Here is a 20,607-nt window from a genome sequence, read left to right as displayed (position 1 = left end):
GTGCCACCAACTGCTCCACTGTGCAACCCGTTCTTTTTCTTCTTCCTTATTTTTATTTTTTGTACATTTTCTTAACTTTTAGGAGATGCCTGGATCAGTTCCAATCATAAACAAATTATTGATTGAAAGAAAAGATCACGATTTCTAAATCTACCAGGGTATGAATAATTTTGATCCTAACTGTAAATGCTGTGTGGGAATTCAATCAAAATATGCTTGAATTCCTGCACAGAATGTTGATTTCAAGATTTCATTCTTCCTTCTTGAGAATTAACCTACTTTTAAATTTTTGCAATGTGTCTAAAGTAGAACATTTTAAAATATTACAAAGATTAAAATTTAAAAACTTTATTTTAGATTTAAAATAATTCATACATTTAATAGCTTTAAAAATACAACAGGAAATCTTTAGTATGTTAACAATCGTATTTAATGCAACAAGATTGATCATTTATGATGCTTGTGTCTATGCTAGTATAAAATGGCATGCTCATTTTTGACAAATGGATCTCAGTGAATTATTGCCAGTTTATCCTGGTTGGTTGTAAGCAGAACCAATAAAAACTGGCCAGCACACAGTTTATTATTTGCTTATTTATTTCTCCACATTTTATTTTCAGCTGTCCCATTTTTAATGCCCTTGTCCTCTGGGTGCATTTGACTGCATGTTTGAGATGTTTTCCTGGGGTCACACACCTGATTTAAATGAACAGGGCATAAACAGGCTCCCGCAGATGTTGATGACATGCTATGGATGCAGTGCAGTTATATAAAGCAGGTGTGCTGAAGCAGAGATGCATCTAAAACATGCAGGACAGTGGATCCTGAGGACCAGGATGAAATACAGAGAAAATTTTGGCCTATATGTAAAATGCTTTGTCCGGCAGAACACTAAGGATAATCATCACCTTGAACACACTGTCTCCATGGTGAAACATGGTGGTGGGAGTATCATGCTATAGGAACGCTTCTTTTTTAGCCGGGACAGGGAAGCTGGCCAGAGATAATGGGAAGATGGGTGGATGTCAATACATGACAATTATATTACAGCCAAAATATTTAAAACATATTACCTCAAGTGCTACTGGTTTTATAAAAAGTGTAATGTCGCGTATGTGCATGTCAAGTAAAACACATTTCCTTGTAGTTAATTTAAAGAATGAATTGTTGCTTACCTGTTAACTGTAAAACAAATGTTGTTGAATGCGCAATAAAAAACTTTTATCAAGCATTAACAATATAATTAATAAAAAACATTAGTGGAGCTGTGGAGGTTTGTAATGCCCCGAAATCAAATTCAGCCAAAGGCTGAAACACTGTGTGTTAGACTGTCTTTGAACAATTATTCCTGTCTATTGGCTTAAATACTTTCATTAATGGGGTAAAATATCTATTAAAGACTAATAAGTAAAAAATAATAATCCTTCTCTGTACTTGTACAGGTAGTTTCATGTACTAATTTTTAACCTAGTGCAACTGCAATTTTGTTTGCAAGTTACACTTTGTGGATCACAGCGGGTGTTTCTCATTGTGAACTTCAAATCCCACAAGCCTTTGCTGACATCCGGTGTCTTCCTGGCCATCAGCATCCGATATCCTCGAACCAACCTAAAGGATATCTATCTGCACCCAAAAAAACAATCCTTCGAAAAACTACTCCATGTCGATGCGTTATTTTAACTGAATGAAAGATTTTATCACGTTCATCAGATGCAGGTGAGGCCCAGAAACATCGCCATTTTTCTGTTTGTTCGTTAGCCAGCGATAGCATCAGTAGAAGCTAAGCTAACTTCGCAGCCAATGCTACCGTTAGCACAAACATACAGTCGACATTTGTCAGGAAAAAACAGCGATGTTTTTTTTTTCTATGCTCTGATAAAACACCCTTAATTCCTACAAAAAAAAAAAAAAAAACACAGTAAACATTTCTTCCGTTTGAAGTAACTAAGTTGCTATACTGCTGAAATCTATTTAAATACGAAATGTTAGCCTAAGAGCTAATTTTATTGTATGTTAACCACTGGAATCTGACAGAAGTCCAGAGCTTCGCGAAGGGATTTTTTTTTTTTGTAACTCTTTTATTTTGCTTTGCTGTATCAACTGTTTACGCTTGATTAATATATTACATTTAACTGCCAGTGCGGTGGGGTGTTAACAACATGCCAGCTCAGCGAATAGCAGTCTGAGTACGGTGCAGTTTTGGTGCCAGGCTGTGGGGTTCGACCTCACAGTGTTGGTGTTGTTTGTGTCAGGGCTCTGGCCCCCTCTCCAGCAGCTGAAGCGCACCAGTCCTGTCCTCTCTGCTCCACGGCCTTCCTCCTGTCCGAGCCATGACCACCCAGAGGGAGAATGATTTGGTGAGTGAAGCTCCGCACACCTGAACAATAACAACGCTTAAATTAGCCATGATTGTTTATGATTGACATGGTGCTCTAAGCAGCACGTAGATGTTTCGCTCAAGTTAGGATAATTTATGGGTTTGGGGGGACGTGGAAGGGGGTTATGGATTAGCCAACTTCCAAAAACACTTATCTGGGATCGCGACGGCTGCTCCCGTGTACACCATCTGTCTAATCTCGGTTAAACGCTGGCCTACTTTCCTTTCAAGGTTTAGATACCAATTGATTGTTCCCTTTTTGTGCCCTTCCCCCAATTTCAGCCAAAATATTTGTCACATGCATTTAGGAAACCACAACCTGCATATTTAGTGGTAGTTAAGTCAGATTATTTAACCTGAAAACCAAGCAACATTGTTGCTTAGAGTTTGGAATATAAATATGTACAATATATACAGTACAGAATATTTGCCTGTATTGTTTATTTTTAATAACATCACCAGATAACAGCAATGAAAGCAACAACACAGATTTCTGTTTTTTGTTCGTTTTCTTCCAAGAACTAACACATAAAAGAATAAGATGCTCTGCATGTTCTTTTGTAGATTTTTTTTTTTTAAGTCCAATAGAAATGAAGGAATTACAAAGTTATCCCCATGTTTGCATCAAAGCCTATGCCCCTTATTATATATGTTAGATTTTTATTTACCAAAAAAAAAAAAAAACGCATCAAAATACAGGCTATGACTTGATGTGTTTAAAAATGCTGGGAGCGCTTAGTTCTGATTTATTTAATAAAAAGGTGGAGAAAAATATGTTTGTTTTAGTATTTAACCAGCAAATTACAGAACTCTGGCCAATTGATTGGTGCATCTTCATCTGAAATGTTATATTAAAGAGCAAATAGTCCAAACGTTTATAGGTTACCAAACATTTTTTACTCTAAAATGGTGAACTATTGGATGTTGTCAGTGAATCCAGCTCTCGCCTCCAAACATATGAGCGTACATAATATCCTGAAACACACAAGCAGGTCATATCTGTCTAAAAAGAGATGTATTGGTAACCTGTAGAAAGGAAAGCATGGCTTTTATTAGTGGCAGGGTAAGACATTTGTTTTTAATTTAGTTAATAGTTGTGTGCCTAAGATCAACTTAAACAGTCAAAATCAAGTGAATACATTGTGTGGGTACACTATACAGCATCACAACAAATCAAATCACAATCGTCATCAGAATATTGATGTGTGCAATATAGCGATTGCAAGGGACTGCTTGGATGCCTTGTCTGGTTGGATACCAAATAAGTCTCATACATTAATGCTCTACATTAACCAGTTAAACAGCCCCTAGCTGTCCTTACTGGCCACACTTGATGTATTTTTTTAGTGGCTGAGATACTGAACTTCTCAGTGTGTGGTGGGGACATTAAACAAACAAAAGCGTATGGAAAAAATTGGGGTAATTGTAATGAAAATTATCATCTGAATCTCAGCCATAGTCTAAAAATGACTTATTTTCCTGAAATTGTGCAGCTCTAGAAGACTGAATGTTGAACATGTCATCACCCTGCTTGGCCAATGAGAAATGCCACACTGAGAACAATAGCGTGGCTCCAGCAGTGTCTCTGTGTTGGTGTATTGTGTGTGGACAGGAAGCTTGTTCATATCAAATGAATACAAATTACCTTTCCATTTTAGTAAATTAATGTGGGTAGGTCTACGTCCTGCTGGAAAAGGAAATCATCATCTCCATAAAACTGTTCAGCAATGGGAAGCATGAAGTGCTCTATAGTTTTCTGCTAGACGGCTGGATTGATGTTAGACTTGATAGAACACCCGTACACCAACACCAGCAGATGACGAGGCTTCCTAAGCCTTCACTGACTAGAAACTTCACGCTGGATCTCCAATGACTTGTCTGTGACTACCTTCTCCTCCTTCATACGCTGCGAACTCCTTTTCAAAACTCGATGCAGTTTTTTTCTTTCATCTGATAAGAGGACTTGTCCTTGTGGAGGGGGTCAGGAGAGCACGATTGTGTAGTCCCATTTTTGTATTAAAACTTGATCTCCTGTAATATTTTTAATTTTCTGGGAAACAGAATTTTATAAGCTCTAATTATTAAAATTAGCCATAAAAGCACTTGGCACATATTGCTCTATGCACGACAAATCTATACAATATGGATTATATATTTTTTATTGAATTACTGAAATAGAATAACTTGTTAATGATGTTGTAATTTGAGATGCAACTGTGCATACCTGATTTTATTAGTTTCAAAAAGAAAAAAATGTTGGGGGTTTTTTGTAATTTTTTTGCATTGTTGTTCACAAACCAAAACAACCTTTCCAGTAGTTTGAAAGAAATATAATAAGAATTACATTGAACATTTTTGATCATCTAATAAAGTAAAGTTGTTTTTCAGACTATGGTTTCCCAACATGAAGGTTGGCAGCCCTTAGCGTTGAGTCATTTCAGACTTTGGCTTGTTGCCATGGTGTTTCAAGTTGTTATTTGGGCTTCGTGCAAACTGTGATTGTATGTAGATATGACATTTTTGAACATTATTCAAACCGTTACATCAAGACCTATTCAAATGTTTTAAAAACATAATCTGAAGTTATGGCTGATCATATTTTCAAAAAACATGCAAACACTAACCTTTGTCTATGACAGCATCCCATCTCTTTGAAAGGTCAATTATAACCATGTTTAGGTTTTAAAACATTTCCATGGATGAGAAAAAAATCTCAAAACCTCTTTTTGATTAACACTGTTGCTATGGGCAACTAGGCAGGTTTGGCTTTGTTTTTATTTTGCTGAGGATAAAATGCAACAAAGCCTGTTGATGATGACATGCACGTGCAACCCAACAGTGAGGTTATCTGGTTCACAGGGACCCTCACGGGCGGGGCAGGGCAAGGCGGTGGGGGGAAATGTGTTTGTAAACAGATCAGGGAGTGGGGTCAACCCCTTCCTTTCCCTGACGTCACGCTTATTCAGTTAAGTCTCTTTGTTCTGTTTGCTGCGATTTATCAACAGAAGAAAGTTCGTGCACCATCTGGAAATGTCTGGAAAGGTTTGCACCTTGGTCTTTCTGAAGAGATGTCCAAGAACAAACACCCATAGTGGATTAGAAGACTTAGTTATTGTCCTAATGGCCTTTGAAATAACATTAACTAAAGTTAATATGTTATTTATTGGTAATTTGCATATTCATGATCATAAATTATATCTAATCTAGTATATATCAGTCAGGCAAGTGGTGTAAAAACCTTTTTGTCTCTGCATTTGACGACCAATTTGGCCAGCCAGAGAATGTCACTGTCAAATTTGTCTGTATTGAAAATATGGGAAAAATACAGGTGCCTTCTTTCGCCCAGCTGACCAGCAGTGTGCAGCAACAGGTGCGGGAGGGGTATCTAACTAAACTGACTTTAACCCGTATATGTTTTGAAGCCACAACGTTTTAAACCTCAGTATGCCTTAATGCTTGAGGCCAATCCACTGTTACAAACTGTTCCCACACACACCCAGCAGTCCCACTATGCGCTGGCCATGTTAAAATAATAACACAGCCCAAAGCTGTCTGGGACACCTGGGGTTACCGCATTACTCCGACAGCCCGGAGCGGAGCAGCAGCACCTTGAAACCAGAGAGGGCAGTGTTCTCCCTCTTAACTCCACCCTTTTCTGCTGTTGTTTCTGGCACCAGGGGCTCACTTCGCCCCCACCAAGTACAGTCAGCCAGGCAAAGAGTGCAGATCTAGTGTGGATAAATCTAATTGGACTGGAATGTCTGTCTCCTCTAAGCCTTCGGAAGGTCACCTTGTGCCAGATGAGGTTAGAGGAAGTGGAGTAGTTCCAACACAGATAATTGGAAAGATTTTATCTGGAAGGGCGATGTTTGGCTCAGGTGGTACAAGTACTTGTTGTGGACAAATTGAGACATTTTTATTTGGTGTTTTTAGGTGCATCTCCGCCTTATCCTGGTCAGTGGCAAAACGCAGGACTTCACTTTCTCTCCAAATGACTCGGCCACAGACATCGCCAAACATGTGTTTGACAACTGGCCAGCAGGTACGTTTTGTGGACTCTATATTTACCTTTTTGTATATTTCTTCCATGTAAACACTCCATTACCCACCTGATGTTGTCTTATTTTGTGCTGACACAAAATGTGAGTCGATTTCACTCTACATATTTGATAGGTTTTTTTTATATAGTGGTGTACAATAATGTGTTGCATTCATTTTTTCAATTCCAAGTAATAATAGTCTACAGCTAATGTTATTATAATAATAATAAAAAATTAGTAGTAGCGGTATACTATGATGGTGCAACAAGATGCAAGTGAGCCAGTGAATCTGTCAGCTCGTCCTCCATTAAGGTATGTTTACTTCAGTCGGTCTAGGTTACTGTAAAATGTGTTGGTGCTTAGTATGAATCCAAGTCGCATGTTGTCAAATAATAAATCTAGTTTATTTATGTAAAACAGTGCTTCTGCCTGATGCCCGGTAGCCTCTAGAAGAATAACATTTTACAATTAATGATGCATTTGTTCCTCCTTTCTGTGGCAGGATGGGAGGAAGAGCAGGTTAGCAGTCCCATCATACTGCGCCTCATTTTCCAGGGGCGCTTTCTTCATGGCAATGTTACCCTGGGAGGTGAGATGGTCTCTGAAAAGACCCAACCACACACTGTCAATCAAACCTTATTTGTAGAGCACTTTTTATACAGTTGAGTATAAAACAAATATTATATGTAACGATATTCTGCTTTCGGGTGAAGTTCTCTCCGTTCTCTAACGAGGAGCTTAACGGGTCTTTGATCCGTGAATACATTTCCTGGTTCAATCAGAAATGGCGTTTAAACGGTCCTCCTCATCATGCTGTTCACATATTGACATCATGAGACCAAGACAACTCCTAACAACTGATCAACAGAACCTCTCCATTGTGAGGCTTCAAACAGGATGTTCTTGGATGGAAGTGGCCACTGAGCTTAGAGGGTCACAGAGTGTCATCAGCAGGTCGCAGCAGAGATACAGAGAGACTGGAAGAGTCACAGAAAAGCATGGAGGTGGTCTTCCTTTGACCACATCCCACTCTGACCGCTTCGTTGTGAACACTGCCCTGCAGAACTGTATGATGAATGCCACTCGACTCCAGGCACGTTTAAACGAGGTGGGATGCACCCAAGTTTCTTGTCAGACCATTTGAAACCGTTCACATCAGCGTGGTCTGCGTGCTAGACGACCTCCAAGGGTACCTGACCACACCACCAGGCACAGGCATCATCTTGAGTGGCCCAGAGAGCATTAATGGAGGATGAGGGACCAGTGGACCTCAGCGCTGGTTTCTGATGAATGTCGATTCACGTTGAGCAGAAATGATGGTCGCCAACGATGATGGAGACGTGAAGGAGAGCGCTATGCATCAGCCACTGTGTCACCAGACAAGCCTTTGGTGGTGGTGGTGTTACAGTGTGGGCAGATGTGTCTAGTCAATACAGAACTGCCCTACACTTTCTGAATGGTACAAGTCCAAACTACCTGAAAAACATCAGTAATCCAGTCATTGTGCCCCAACATGAACAACACAGGCCTAATTTCATCTTCGTGGACAACAAACTACAAAAATGGGCCAGACAAGTATTGGTTAAACACATCATTGTACTGCACCGAAAACAGAATGAGGCGTACAAAGACAAGAACACGGTTGCTTGGCTGCCTCTGGCATTGAGTGCCTTGATTGTGTGCAATGCATCATGAAATCTGGAGATTTCCAAAGGATTTTGGGTTGCAATGTAGGGCCCTGTGTCAGAAAGCAAGGTTTGTGTCCTTGTCTTTGGGTCTCCCAACTGGGCAATGACCCAAAACATACTTCAAAAAGCATCCAGAAGTGGATGGAAACAAAGCTTTGGAGAGTGTCCAGCAATGAGTCTGGATCTAAAGTCCGTTGAACACCTTGGAGAGATCTTAAAAAGCACCCATCACATATGAGAGACCTGGAGTTTGCAAAAAAAAAAAAAGAGGGCTCCAAAAATCTGAAAGCTTGTTGATGGTTAGAGGAAGCGATTGATTTCAGTTCGTCTTTCCAAAGGGGAATAAAAATGTGACGTAGAGGTTGTTAATAATTTTGTCCAGCCCAGTTTTGGAGTTTTGTGGGAAATTATGTCAGATTTTACTTTTCTGTCTCTACTTTTTAGTGTTGTTCCAACACAAACAAATGAAATAAATGTGTATTTGCAATAATTTACTGGGAGTAATGGTTTATTTTTTTGAAAAACACATTCGGCCCTGATTGTATTCATGTATATCACAACACTTCAACGTGATGCAAGCTCCCTTTCTGGTCTTTGTTAGCATTCTTGCAGCGAAATTTTGACATAGCTGTAATGGAGCTATGATTGTTTAGGAAGACCAGAAAACAGAACATTACAGCGATCTATTCTTCTAGTTCTGAAAGCATGAATTCAAGTCTCTGTGTTTGACTGGGAGAGAAACAGTTGCACTTAATGGCTGTGTGTTTTTTGTCATATTTTAGTGCGGTTGTGAAACTTAAGTTTCACCAAGGTTTCTATCCTAATCTGAAGGCTTCTCTGCCAGTGTTGGAGGATTTTAGTTGTCAGCCAGTGCTAACATCAAAGTTAAAATGGGGGCAAAAAATATATAATTTGCGCCCCTCAGTCTCCATGCAGTTTGTTCGTTTTTGCAGTAACGATGGTTCTGTTGAGTAATGATGGCCATCATGTCTCTGCACGCCGTTTATAGAATAGCTGTTAGATCTGTGAGCCAAGAATTAAATACAGTTTGCAACAGAAGCTAAGGTTGATGTTTTGATGTATTTCAACTAAATGAAAATAAATAACCCACAGCTGATGTGGCAGTAGCTGTTTTCCTTTATCTAAGCAGGCTGTGGTTTCACAAATTAACTGCTAAGTCTTAACAAAGAGGTCTAAGCAGTGAATGAATGTGATCATAGGTTCATTTAAACCTATTAAGCAGTTGACCTTTTGAACTCTGCCTGATCTCCACCTGCACCCACTGTCTTGAAGTCAAATGAACGGGTCTAGTGTTAGTTGTGCTTGGTATCAGTAGACAAAACACTTTTTTTGTTTTTCAAGCATATGCATGGTGTTAAGATGATAAAACAAGGCAAGAAATGTTACAATATTTAATGTAAGCATAAACTGCAGAATTGGAGGCTCTCAGCTTAAAAGCAGCTCGGCACAGGATCGTGATTGGCCCAGAAATACGTTTTTCAAAACCCTTCAATGATTGAAAATAAACTTGAAACAACACAGCCGACCAATATATATGTATTTTTTGTTAGCTTGCTTGTTTGTTGGACATATGCCAGAATATTGTACCGCCGAGTCTTGCGTGAACACTTATAGTACCCGAACTGATCTTCTGATGCCGAAGCAGAACCCCTCTGCGTCAAATGTTGGCCTCAGGAAACTACCAAGAAAAAAGGTTCCTGCATTCAGAACACAGAGTAGCAAATTCTGGCCTGACCCAGTATTTATTTTCAAATGCATAAAAAAACAGAATGTGAAATTTAAAAAAGTGTAATTTTGCTGCCTAGCCCAGGTCTGTGGTGTTGGTGTTTGCCTCTGTGATCGAACCTAGCTTGCTGTCAGATTAATGGAGAATAGATGAGGTGTGAAAGAGGTGTTTTATGACAAGACCCTCTGGGTGGGAGCAAGTTTGGGTGGATATTTGTATAAAATTTCCTTCCCTGTTTCACAAAGACATTGGTGAAAAGACATGGAGTTTGTGTGTCTCTTAAAGCTGTAAAACAAAGCGTTGCATGACTAGAAGTCAATAATGCTCATAAGTACAGCAAAACAGTTGAACAACAACTGAATGCGAACTTTGTATTTCTACAGTGCCTTGCAAAAGTATTCACATCTCTCAAACCTTTTTCATTTTGTTGCCTTACAACCACAAATTGTATGTAACTGACCGGCAATATAGCGTATGTTTAGGGTTCTGAACAGTGCTTCATGAGATTTGTTTAAGCCTGGGATATAGTTTTAGAACCTAATCCTGCTTTAAACGCCTCCGAAACTTTCTCCCTGACATGTCTGTTGTGTTTCTTGGTCCTCATGATGCTGTTTGTTCACTAATGGTCTCTAACAAACCTTTGAGGCCTCCACAGAACAGCTGAATTAATACAGTCTTTCTAGACAGGTGGTTTCACTGGATTTTACTTGGAGGTATCAAAGTAAAGGGGGCTGAATATAAATATATGCCAGACCTTTCACGTTTTTACTTGTAAGAAAGAGTTTTGAAAACTTTGAGTCCTTCTCCTTCCACTTCATAGTTATACCAGACTGCTTGGTGTCGGTCTATGACATAAAATCCCAAATAATATCAAGTTTGTGGTTGTCGTAGACAGAAGGTGGAAAGCTTCAAGGCTTAGAAATGCTTTTGCAAGGCACTGTATCTGTTGTTTAAAATACTTGAGTAATATATATTTTCTTTTTAAAGCTCTGAAACTGCCACCGGGACGGACGACCGTCATGCACTTGGTTGCCAGGGAGACTCTTCCAGAGCCCAATTCTCACGGTGAGGATCTTTTAATCTTAAATTCAGGATCCAAGTAATAATTTAACTGAAATATTTAATAGAAATGGGGTTAAACTAATAAAAGCCCAGATTTATTTTCTTCAACACTCCATACTGCAAGTCTCTCATCCTCTCAGCTCCTCTGTCGTCTTCATCCTGTTTACGGCTGGTGTTTCTTGCCAACTCGAGTTCTTAATCTGCATGTCTCCCCTGTCTTGTCTTTGTAGGTCAGAGGAACAGAGAAAAAACCACAGAAAGCAACTGCTGCCTCCTCTTGTAAAGGTTCAGATGCGTCCCAGTCCCCTACCCCAACATCATGCAAGCTAAACCTAACGCATCTAAACATGCACAAACGCTGTAATTTTTTTCCTCCTGCTGCTCGTCTCTTCGCCTGCAGATCTGGAAGGAAATCGCAGGAAGGGGACGTGACCCGTTTTGGTTGAACTCTCGTCCCATCTGAACCTTTTGCTTTTATTCGTGCCAATATGTCCCCCCTGAATTTTTAATCTGTCAGCGTCACTTTCTGTAACCATTTCTCTTAATTTTAGGATTCATGAGTACAAGCACTCTGTCGCACATTTGCTGATGGAGGTGTTTTTAAAAAGATGGCATTTTTATTGTTAAAGACCCTGAAACTCGTCCCTTTTTATTGGACTAAAAAGGATTTGTGGGTTTTTAACCCGATGAATCCCCAGGTCCTGCTGCACTTAACCTGTCTAATTATGAAGAGTTCATTGATTTATCTCCTCCTTCAGTATCGTTTTTATTATTTGTTTTTTGGTCACATAGACCCAAGATTCCCACGTAGTAGAAAAATCTGCCACCCTCCTCATTCCGTCTGCATTCGTTTGCTTCTGTCAGTGGGCCCATGTAGAAGATACTTCAGCAAAGAGAAACTGTTTTGTATCGCTTTCAGGGACTGTTTTGGATCCTCGGCTGGTGTTCAGTAGGAGTTTATTTCCTTAAAGGGCGCTGGCATGGCAGGTAGGTTAAATGCGAGCAAAAAAATCAGGAAAAAGAAGACTGGAGGAAGATGTTTTGTTAGCTTAAGCCCCCCTCCCCCCTGCAACCACTGGAGTCTCACAACAAGGCAGAATATTTTTTGTTTTCCTCCAGGACGGATGAGGGGAAAAAGGAAAGCAGGGTGGTTTTTTCCCTCCTCCCTGTCATTTGGATGCCGTCTGTAGTTCATGTTTGCCTTTTAATGTGGAATTCATTAATATCATTAATAAGGAAATTTAAATATATCAATTTTTATCTCGTGTATAGGTATTTGTTGAGCTGTAGTAAGGATGAGTGTGTGTGTGCGAGTGAGGGTGTGTGGTGCACGTGGCATACTGTGTGAGGACTAGTGAGATTTAAGTTTTTAAAGTGGTGCACTGTGACGGGCTGCGGTTTCTTCACAAACAGTCGGAAACCTTTTGATTCCTTCCATTCAGTGTCCTTTGGTTTGTGTTTTTGTCGGTGTCACTGCTATGAAGTTTTAGCCCAGTATGAATAAATGTAAAAAAACTAAAATGCAATGTGATCTACATAAAAGCTTGTATTATAAATGAATAAATCTTTACATAAGGCAGCTTCTCTGGGCTCAGATTTATTTTTATTACTTTTCAGCTTTTGACTTAGATTCAAGCTTTAGTTCATCACAGAAAAGTGAGTAAGCAAATAGACTGGGATTGTGAATTTTAAATAATTTCTAAGTGTTGAACTGGTTCAGTTATTTTATAAAATTATCTCACTGTTACAGTAGCTTGCATTTTTATTAGGATTTTGCATGAAAGTGATGCATGATAATGCTTTCTAGAGTCACCTTTTGCTATTACAGCTGCAACTTCAGGATGAATAGTTTAAGCTCAGTCAGATGGATGAAGAGCGTCTTGTATGATTCTCAGATTTAAGCTGGACTTTGACTAGGCCATCCTAATATGTGAATATGCTTTTCTGTAAATCAGTTCATTATAGTTCTGGCTGGTTAGTCGTACTGAAACGTGAACCTCTGCTCTGGTCTCAAGTCTTTACCACCTCTAACTGGTTTTCTTCCAGGATAGACCCATATCCATCTTCCCATTAGCTGGTTAACATCCCTGCTGCAGAAATGCGTCCCTGCAGCTTGATACTACCAACACCATGTCTCAGGGTGGGGATGGTGTTTTCAGCTTTAATTTCCTTCCACATGGTTTCACATTTTCCTCAAGCACCCTCTGATTGATGACATGATTTGTGTTGGATCATGTTGGTGAGTTGGTCAGGTTCTACTGCAGCAAAGCATCCATTCTCTATGGTAAACTTTAGTCTGCTCCTCATGTTTTTTTGTAAAAACCAAAGGTTTGCTCCTTGCACGTCTCTCATGTAAGTTTAAGTTTCAACAGTCTGGAGCAGATCAAACACAAATGCCAGAGATTTCAACAAGGTAAACCTTCAAAAAGCAGAGTAATAATGTTCACCCGTGTGCAGCTGATGTGGTGCACCTGTGTGAAATTGTCATTTTACGTTGGAATAAATGTGGGGGGTGTCCTAATTTATTTCTGACCAGAAACTGAGATTTTAACATGCATTTTTCAGTTTGAAATGTTTAACATTACTTGAAAATTTCAGTTTTGCTAAGATTGACATTAAATAACCATATGTTAAAACATGTTTTTTATAGGGTGTCCTAATTTTTCACATGACTATAGGAACTTTAGTTTACTGAATTTTAGTCGTCAGAGTTCACGTTGTTGGAAAATGTAAAAGTTATGTCCCTGCACCCCATGAATGAAAAAATATAAGTGCAGCAAATGTAATTTATTTGCAGTGTTATGCATTATTAATCCAAATTGCTCCCCTGTTGCATCAGTTTGTGTTTAAACTGAGATTTTATTCCATGAACATCCTCTTCAGAGTGGTTACTGTATGTTTAGTAGTTATGGACATGTAATGTACTGTTTGACCTGTAGGTGGCAGCGTCCCCCTATGAGCCGGATGCAGGGTTCTACAAGGTGGTGTTTAAATATTTTCATCCAGGACTAGAAATAAGTACATATTTCTTATATGTGGTACTTTGGTGTTTGAAGGTTTGGTAGCAGAGGCCTTAAAAAACAGGAACAAACTGTTTGACAGTGTCGTGTCAAATGGAAAGCTGTCATTGCTGCCAGCTGAAGAGATCATTGTGTTCAGGTTTTGACTGAGCTGAACTTCAGCAGCTGTTTTCTGGTCTGCTGCAGAAATCTGCTCCTGATGTGTCGATGTTATAACTTAACTCTGGCAGAGCGTCTCAAAGGAAAGAAAACTTAAACCTGATCCTCAAATCTCTCAACAAACGGCTCTTTCAAAATACAGTGAGGAGACTTTGCCACAGTTTCCACTTAAGTTGTTTTGAGCGTTTTTCCAGAGTGAATTCAGAACAAGACTCAATCCCAGCGGTGATAAGCAGCATTTTAATGAGAGTCCAGGGAGGCAATCTGTTAAAAAGTTTGCTACTGAAGTCACCCACAGTTAGTGCAACCTCAGCAGGATGAATTACTTCTGTGGTCGACATAACTCAAAGCACACGTGCAGCCAATGTCTCGACGCTGCTCCAGCCTCACTTCTGCTCTGCTCTGTCAACTCTGGAGGATGGCATGGGGACCTCTGATTTGAAAATAGAATCTGTAACAATAAAACTGTAGCCAGATAAGCTAAATACTAGTACTCCAAATACTAGTCCAAAACACTTTGGGTTTAATTGCAGTGAAAAGGTCAACCGCTTTGTTTGAGCACCAATATAAAATTATGAAAAACAAATCCAATCAGTTAAAAACTACTTTATTAATCCCAAAGGGAAATTCAGTGGTGCTGTAACTCATATTATGCAGGTTTCCTTAAAGAGTTATAGATGCTGGTGGCTGTGGGCAGGAAGGATCTCCTGTTGCAGTCATTATTACAGCAGATCTGAAGAAGACTGACAGAAGAGACTCAGTTATTGAATGCCAGTCTGAGGAAGAGCATGTTCATCTCCAGAGGGTCTAGAGGATTTCCCAGAACATAGCCTGTCTTCTGAAGTCCCTGGCTCTGATGCAGCTACCCCAGCAGATAATGGCAGAAGAGATCACACTCGCCACAACAGACCTTCAGAAGAGATTTGCAGCATCAAGTCCACAAATCTTAATTGTGACAATAAAATCTTGAGAGGAAGTCTGAGTAAAAGCTCGATCCACAAAAGAAAAATGGTAAAATGCAAAACATTCATTTTAATCATGAAATTCCTCTTTATTAGGTGTTTCTGCAGCTTCCTTTAAAAGCGAATGGATACCGCACACATAGCAGAGAAAATACCTGCATGCCTGAATCCGCAAGGGGCCTGTGATATATGTGCTACTTTCTGTCATGGTATTTACCTCTGTAAATCCCGGCTTCCCCTTCGCGGCTTCAGGCCACTTCTTTATCTTCCAGGTCCAGTCTTATTGAAACCAGCTGTGAACACACAAATCAAACCACATATAACTCTGATGCTGTTCATTTTGTGTCTTAAACACTGAATTTAGGCTATGCTCAGGTGCAAATTCAGCTAAGTGTGAATTTGTCAATGTCATGAGTAGAACATTGACCAAAATGTGCATATTTTTAGAGGTAAAATATGAAATATTTGTTTTTATGCAGAAATTCAAAATCTTGTTTGACATAAATAAGTTGCTGTGCTCATCAGCTGTGAGAGGTTCATTCATCCTCAGGTCCTGTGATGGCATGAAATGAAAAAGTTCAGTGGGCCAGCGTGAAAACATACACACTCATGCAGGGGTTGATTTAATCCAGCGGGGTGTTCGCAAATGAGCAGCCTTCACGCTGACTCCAGAAGCTGCTGCCATCTGTTTCCGCCCCCTGTCTTTTCCTAAATGCAGGGATCGTGACCGGGGAGGTCAGATGGTTGTGGAAGCCTTGTAGCATTGCTGTTTCCATAACTAAGCTCCAGCAGAGGCACGCAGGACGAAGGGAGGCCTCTCTTTATATGGCTGCTGTTTCTCCAGATGGCCCTTGGTGCCGTAGGACTGTAATAGAGGCTCGGTTTTGACAAAGCATCATGTCTGCACAATAGAGTCCTGAAGTCATGCTCAACATGAAGATGTAAACGTCTCTGCAGTGCTCTTGTGAAGGGGTGGGAATTTTAAAGGCTCTGGAGCAAATCTGACAGTTTCTGAAGCTGCTGAAGCTGTGAACATTTTTCTCTGTTTTTACTCATGACGTCACGTCACCACAGCAGAAAAAGGGCTTTTCCAGCTCTGCTTCACTTCCAAACTCTGAACTCTGACCTGTGTACAAGGTAATTCTTCACACTGTCTCGAACATGTTTGGACAAGAACACACAAAACTAAACCTCTAGTTTTAGCACATCAGATGGTTTCAGTGCTGTGAAAATGTCTTAAATCATGTCTAGGTTCTCTATATTTTGTTTTGAAGCAGCCAGAGTTGTTTATAAAAGTATTTTAGATGGTCTTGATTAATATCTTCCCAGACTTCCCAGGGAGGAGACTTCAGCAAAGACCCAGAGGTTAATGGAGGGACTCTATATCTCTTCTGCATGGGAACGTCTTGGGATCCTTAGTATGAGCTGGAGAGTGTTGCCGGGAAGGAGGATGTCAGGGTTTCTCTCCTGGGCCGCTCACTCCAACCTGACCTTGGATAGGTGTTAGTCTATAGATGGATGGATGAAAAATTTAAGACAGCTGCGTGTTTTTTAATAATCAGAGGCTCCTGCACCTTCACTCATTAGACCTCACAACAATCACATAGATTCAGATTTCATTCGGCATGTAAGTTTGTTTCATAGAAAAAAACAGACCGTTTCGCCTAAGTTTTGAAATGTATCATTCAGAACAGCGTAGTTTTTCGATTTCTGCAGCAATTTTCTTTTGAAAGACAAAACAGAAGTAGAAAATTTTTTTTAAACAAAATTCACAGCATTGTGTAGGATTGTGTATGTCTTTTAGGGTATGACAACAAGCACTCTTAGGCCATGATTTGGGCTGGTTTTACAACCATGACGTGCCCCCTGCAGTCATTGAATCACCACGAACTCCTCTGTTTAACAAAGAATAAGAGGTCAAAAAGTGAAGTCATCTGAAACTTTGTCCAAACTTAACTGTTCAGCAAGATCGTGGCCTAAATTCACAACATTGATATGACATGTAAATTTAGTCCATCTGAGATTTTCTCGACCTGGAAAATGACCAGTTTTATGTTTACCTGCTAATACGGCGCTGGAAAGACTTAGGAGATAACCACCGAACCCTTTTCCTAAAATCAACATCGTTACATGTACGACAGAAACTCTATTCCAGCAACTGCTGAATGTTTAACACAAGCACTTCTCACCTTCAAAAAGGTACATATTAGGTGATTACCAGAACCCAGCAGCAGTGTGAGTCAACGGTGGAGAACATGAAAAGATACAGTACAGACCAAAAGTTTGGACACACCTTCTCATTCAAAGAGTTTTCTTTATTTTCATGACTATGAATATTGTAGCTTCACACTGAAAGCATCAAAACTATGAATTAACACATGTGGAATTATATACTCAACAAAAAATTGTGAAACAACTGAAAATATGTCTTATATTCTAGGTTCTTCAAAGTAGCCACCTTTGGTTTTGATTACTGCTCTGCACAAGAGGAAGTCACCTGAAATGGTTTTCCAACAGTCTTGAAGGAGTTCCCAGAGATGCTTAGCACTTGTTGGCCCTTTTGCCTTCACTCTACGGTCCAGCTCACCCCAAACCATCTCGATTGGGTTCAGGTCCGGTGACTGTGGAGCCCAGGTCATCTGGCGCAGCACCCCGTCACTCTCCTTCTTGGTCAAATAGCCCTTACACAGCCTGGAGGTGTGTTTGGGGTCATTGTCCTGTTGAAAAATAAATGATGGTCCAACTAAACGCAAACCGGATGGAATAGCATGCCGCTGCAAGACGCTGTGGTAGCCATGCTGGTTCAGTATGCCTTCAATCTCCAACAGTGTCACCAGCAAAGCACCCCCACACCATCACACCTCCTCCTCCATGCTTCACGGTGGGAACCAGGCATGTAGAGTCCATCCGTTCACCTCTTCTGCGCCGCACAAAGACACGGTGGTTGGAACCAAAGATCTCAAACTTGGACTCATCAGACCAAAGCACAGATTTCCACTGGTCTAATGTCCATTCCTTGTGTTCTTTAGCCCAAACAAGTCTCTTCTGCTTGTTGCCTGTCCTCAGCAGTGGTTTCCTAGCAGCTATTTTACCACGAAGGCCTGATTCACACATTCTCCTCTTAACAGTTGTTCTAGAGATGTGTCTGCTGCTAGAACTCTGTGTGGCATTGACCTGTTCTCTAATCTGAGCTGCTGTTAACCTGCGATTTCTGAGGCTGGTGACTTGGATGAACTTATCGTCCGCAGCAGAGGTGACTCTTGGTCTTCCTTTCCTGAGGCGGTCCTCATGTGACCCAGTTTCTTTGTAGCGTTGATGGTTTTTGCGACTGCACTTGGGGACACTTTCAAAGTTTTCCCAATTGTTCGGACTGACTGACTTTCATTTCTTAAAGTAATGATGGCCACTCGTTTTTCTTTACTTAGCTGCTTTTTTCTTGCCATAATACAAATTCTAACAGTCTATTCAGTAGGACTATCAGCTGTGTACTGTATCCACCTCCTGCACAACACAACTGATGGTTCCAACCCCATTTATAAGGCTTGAAATCCCACTTATTAAACCTGACAGGGCACACCTGTGAAGTGAAAACCATTTCAGGTGACGACCTCTTGAAGCTCATCAACAGAATGCCAAGAGTGTTCGGAGCAATAATCAAAGCAAAAGGTGGCTACTTTGAAGAACCTAGAATATAAGACATATTTTCAGTTGTTTCACACTTTTTTGTTCAGTATATAATTCCACATGTGTTAATTCATAGTTTTGATGCCTTCAGTGTGAAGCTACAATATTCATAGTCATGAAAACAAAGACAACTCTTTGGATGAGAAGGTGTGTCCAAACCTTTGGTCTGTACTGTATGTGAAAGCTGTGATTGAAAAATCAGGGTAAATCCACCAAATCCACTTTTCTGAGTTAAAACATTACCTAAACAATGATTAGAAGTGTGTTTTCTTTGTGTTATTCAGGATTTTTATCTGAAGCTAATCCAAATTTTTCTTTCAAATATATGGGATACCTTGAAAAAGGGTCACAAGACAGAAGCAGGAGAGCATATTAATATAAATTAATGTTGCAACCTATTGTAATCAAAACTTTTTCTGTCCTCTTTGAAATTGATGCATAGAACATATAGGAGTGGCCACTACCTGCCCCCTATCCCTTCTCCACTGGAAATATCCATCCATTGACCATGGATACCTGTTATCCTTGCAGGGTTGAAGGCGAGAGGCAGGGTACACTAGGTCAAACAACCATGCAAACACACATTTATATCATGAAGAATTTAGAGAGGAAATTAACCTTGGAGTACCCAAGGAGAACCCACGCATTCATGGAAACAATGTGCAAACTCCACAAAAGAAGACCCTGAGCCGGGATTCAAACCCAGAATGTTCTTGCTGCAAAGCTACAGTACTCCCAACTCCAGCACTGTGCAGCCCTCACTGGAAATGTGGCATATTTTACTAAGTTTTTACCGTATTTTATGATTGGCACCAAGTTGCTGGAACCCAAGTCTATAACTCCGCTGGATGATCCAGGTCTTAACAAAGTTAAACGTCAGCAATAGGCAGAACAATAAAAAGGCTTGTGGATTCAGAGCATTATGCTAACATAGTGAAGGCTTTTCTGTTCTTCATGGCTCCTGAAGTGTCCTCGTTGTTTGGCCAGGGCAGGCGGTCTCTTTGGGTAATGGGTTCTCACCAAATGTTCTCCCTTTGTTTTATAATGAAAAGCCCAAACTGAGAGTGGAAACACACTCAGATGATTACACCAAGGAGTCTCACTCATTACGCTCAGCCTTCTGCTGGTTACTGTTGTGTTTGTGTACCTGCACCTTGAATTTGAACCCTGAAAGCTTGTTTCATGTAATCTGTGTTTTATTCAGTATTTCATTAATCAGCAGCCAACCTTGTGTGTTTTTATTTTCCCTCTTGTTGCAGTTTATGTTCAAGTGGGTCAGATTTTTCCTGCTCCGATCTCTTTCCAGACATCACAAAGGTGTAACCCTCCAGATCTGGACCGTTTCGAACATATTTGAAATGTTCGGAGCAGTACTCCATTAATAACTTTGGCTTTCACATATTACTATCTGTTTTTTCTCTTGTCAAATCGCTGGGCTTCACGACACTTAAGGAAACTCAATATCTGTAAACACCGCTGCTCATTTCAGATTTACAGGCACCTCTACCCAGACTTGTTGCTGTGTGTATGTTGTTAATTAAGACATCACAATGCTTTCCAGTTCACTGCTCTTCTGCGCTGCCTGCTGGAGCCTGGACCGTAATTCCAGTTAGTCAGGGATCAGATGGAGGTCAGTGCTGGCCTATGGGTGCTGCTGCGCACCACAAGCCCACCGAGCCTCTCCAGACCATGTTACAGCTTTTATCTCCACTAATGGGATCTCGTTTGGGGGAACCCTGAGGGTCGCTGGGATTAAGATACCTGGCCTCACTCCCTCCATGGGAGGTGCAGCAAATCTGTTGCAAAATTGCTTAAATCTTTATCTGGAGAGAGACTGGCATGTTTTCACACTGTGATTGACATGGATG

General features: G+C 40.4%; 1 protein-coding gene across 2 annotated transcripts; it reads left to right on the top strand.

Annotated features, from left to right (window-relative positions):
• The first annotated feature begins 1,550 nt into the window (after positions 1-1,550).
• On the top strand, positions 1,551-12,493 carry ubl3b (ubiquitin-like 3b). 2 transcript variants are annotated; one of them, XM_047354246.1, is made up of 6 exons: positions 1,551-1,716; positions 2,140-2,357; positions 6,311-6,419; positions 6,920-7,006; positions 10,840-10,917; positions 11,145-12,493. In XM_047354246.1, the coding sequence occupies exons 2-6, from the start codon at positions 2,331-2,333 to the stop codon at positions 11,195-11,197; spliced, it is 354 nt and encodes a 117-aa protein (XP_047210202.1). In that variant the 5' UTR covers positions 1,551-1,716; positions 2,140-2,330; the 3' UTR covers positions 11,198-12,493. The 2 variants fall into 2 exon arrangements, with proteins under 2 accessions (XP_047210202.1, XP_047210201.1); XM_047354245.1 differs by having other exon boundaries at positions 1,552-1,716; positions 2,253-2,357.
• The last annotated feature ends 8,114 nt before the right edge of the window (positions 12,494-20,607 follow it).

Source organism: Girardinichthys multiradiatus, chromosome 23 (genome assembly GCF_021462225.1).
Source record: "Girardinichthys multiradiatus isolate DD_20200921_A chromosome 23, DD_fGirMul_XY1, whole genome shotgun sequence".
Taxonomy (NCBI): Eukaryota; Metazoa; Chordata; class Actinopteri; order Cyprinodontiformes; family Goodeidae; genus Girardinichthys; species Girardinichthys multiradiatus.
Note: the sequence above shows the minus strand (reverse complement) of the source record. Positions and strands in the feature narration are given on the sequence as shown.

Coding starts and splice junctions, on each gene's coding strand:
- ubl3b (XM_047354246.1), top strand. CDS start 2,331: ATGACCACCCAGAGGGAGAATGATTTG. Junction 2,358..6,310: donor CCCAGAGGGAGAATGATTTG/GTGAGTGAAGCT, acceptor TGGTGTTTTTAG/GTGCATCTCCGCCTTATCCT. Junction 7,007..10,839: donor TGGCAATGTTACCCTGGGAG/GTGAGATGGTCT, acceptor TTCTTTTTAAAG/CTCTGAAACTGCCACCGGGA.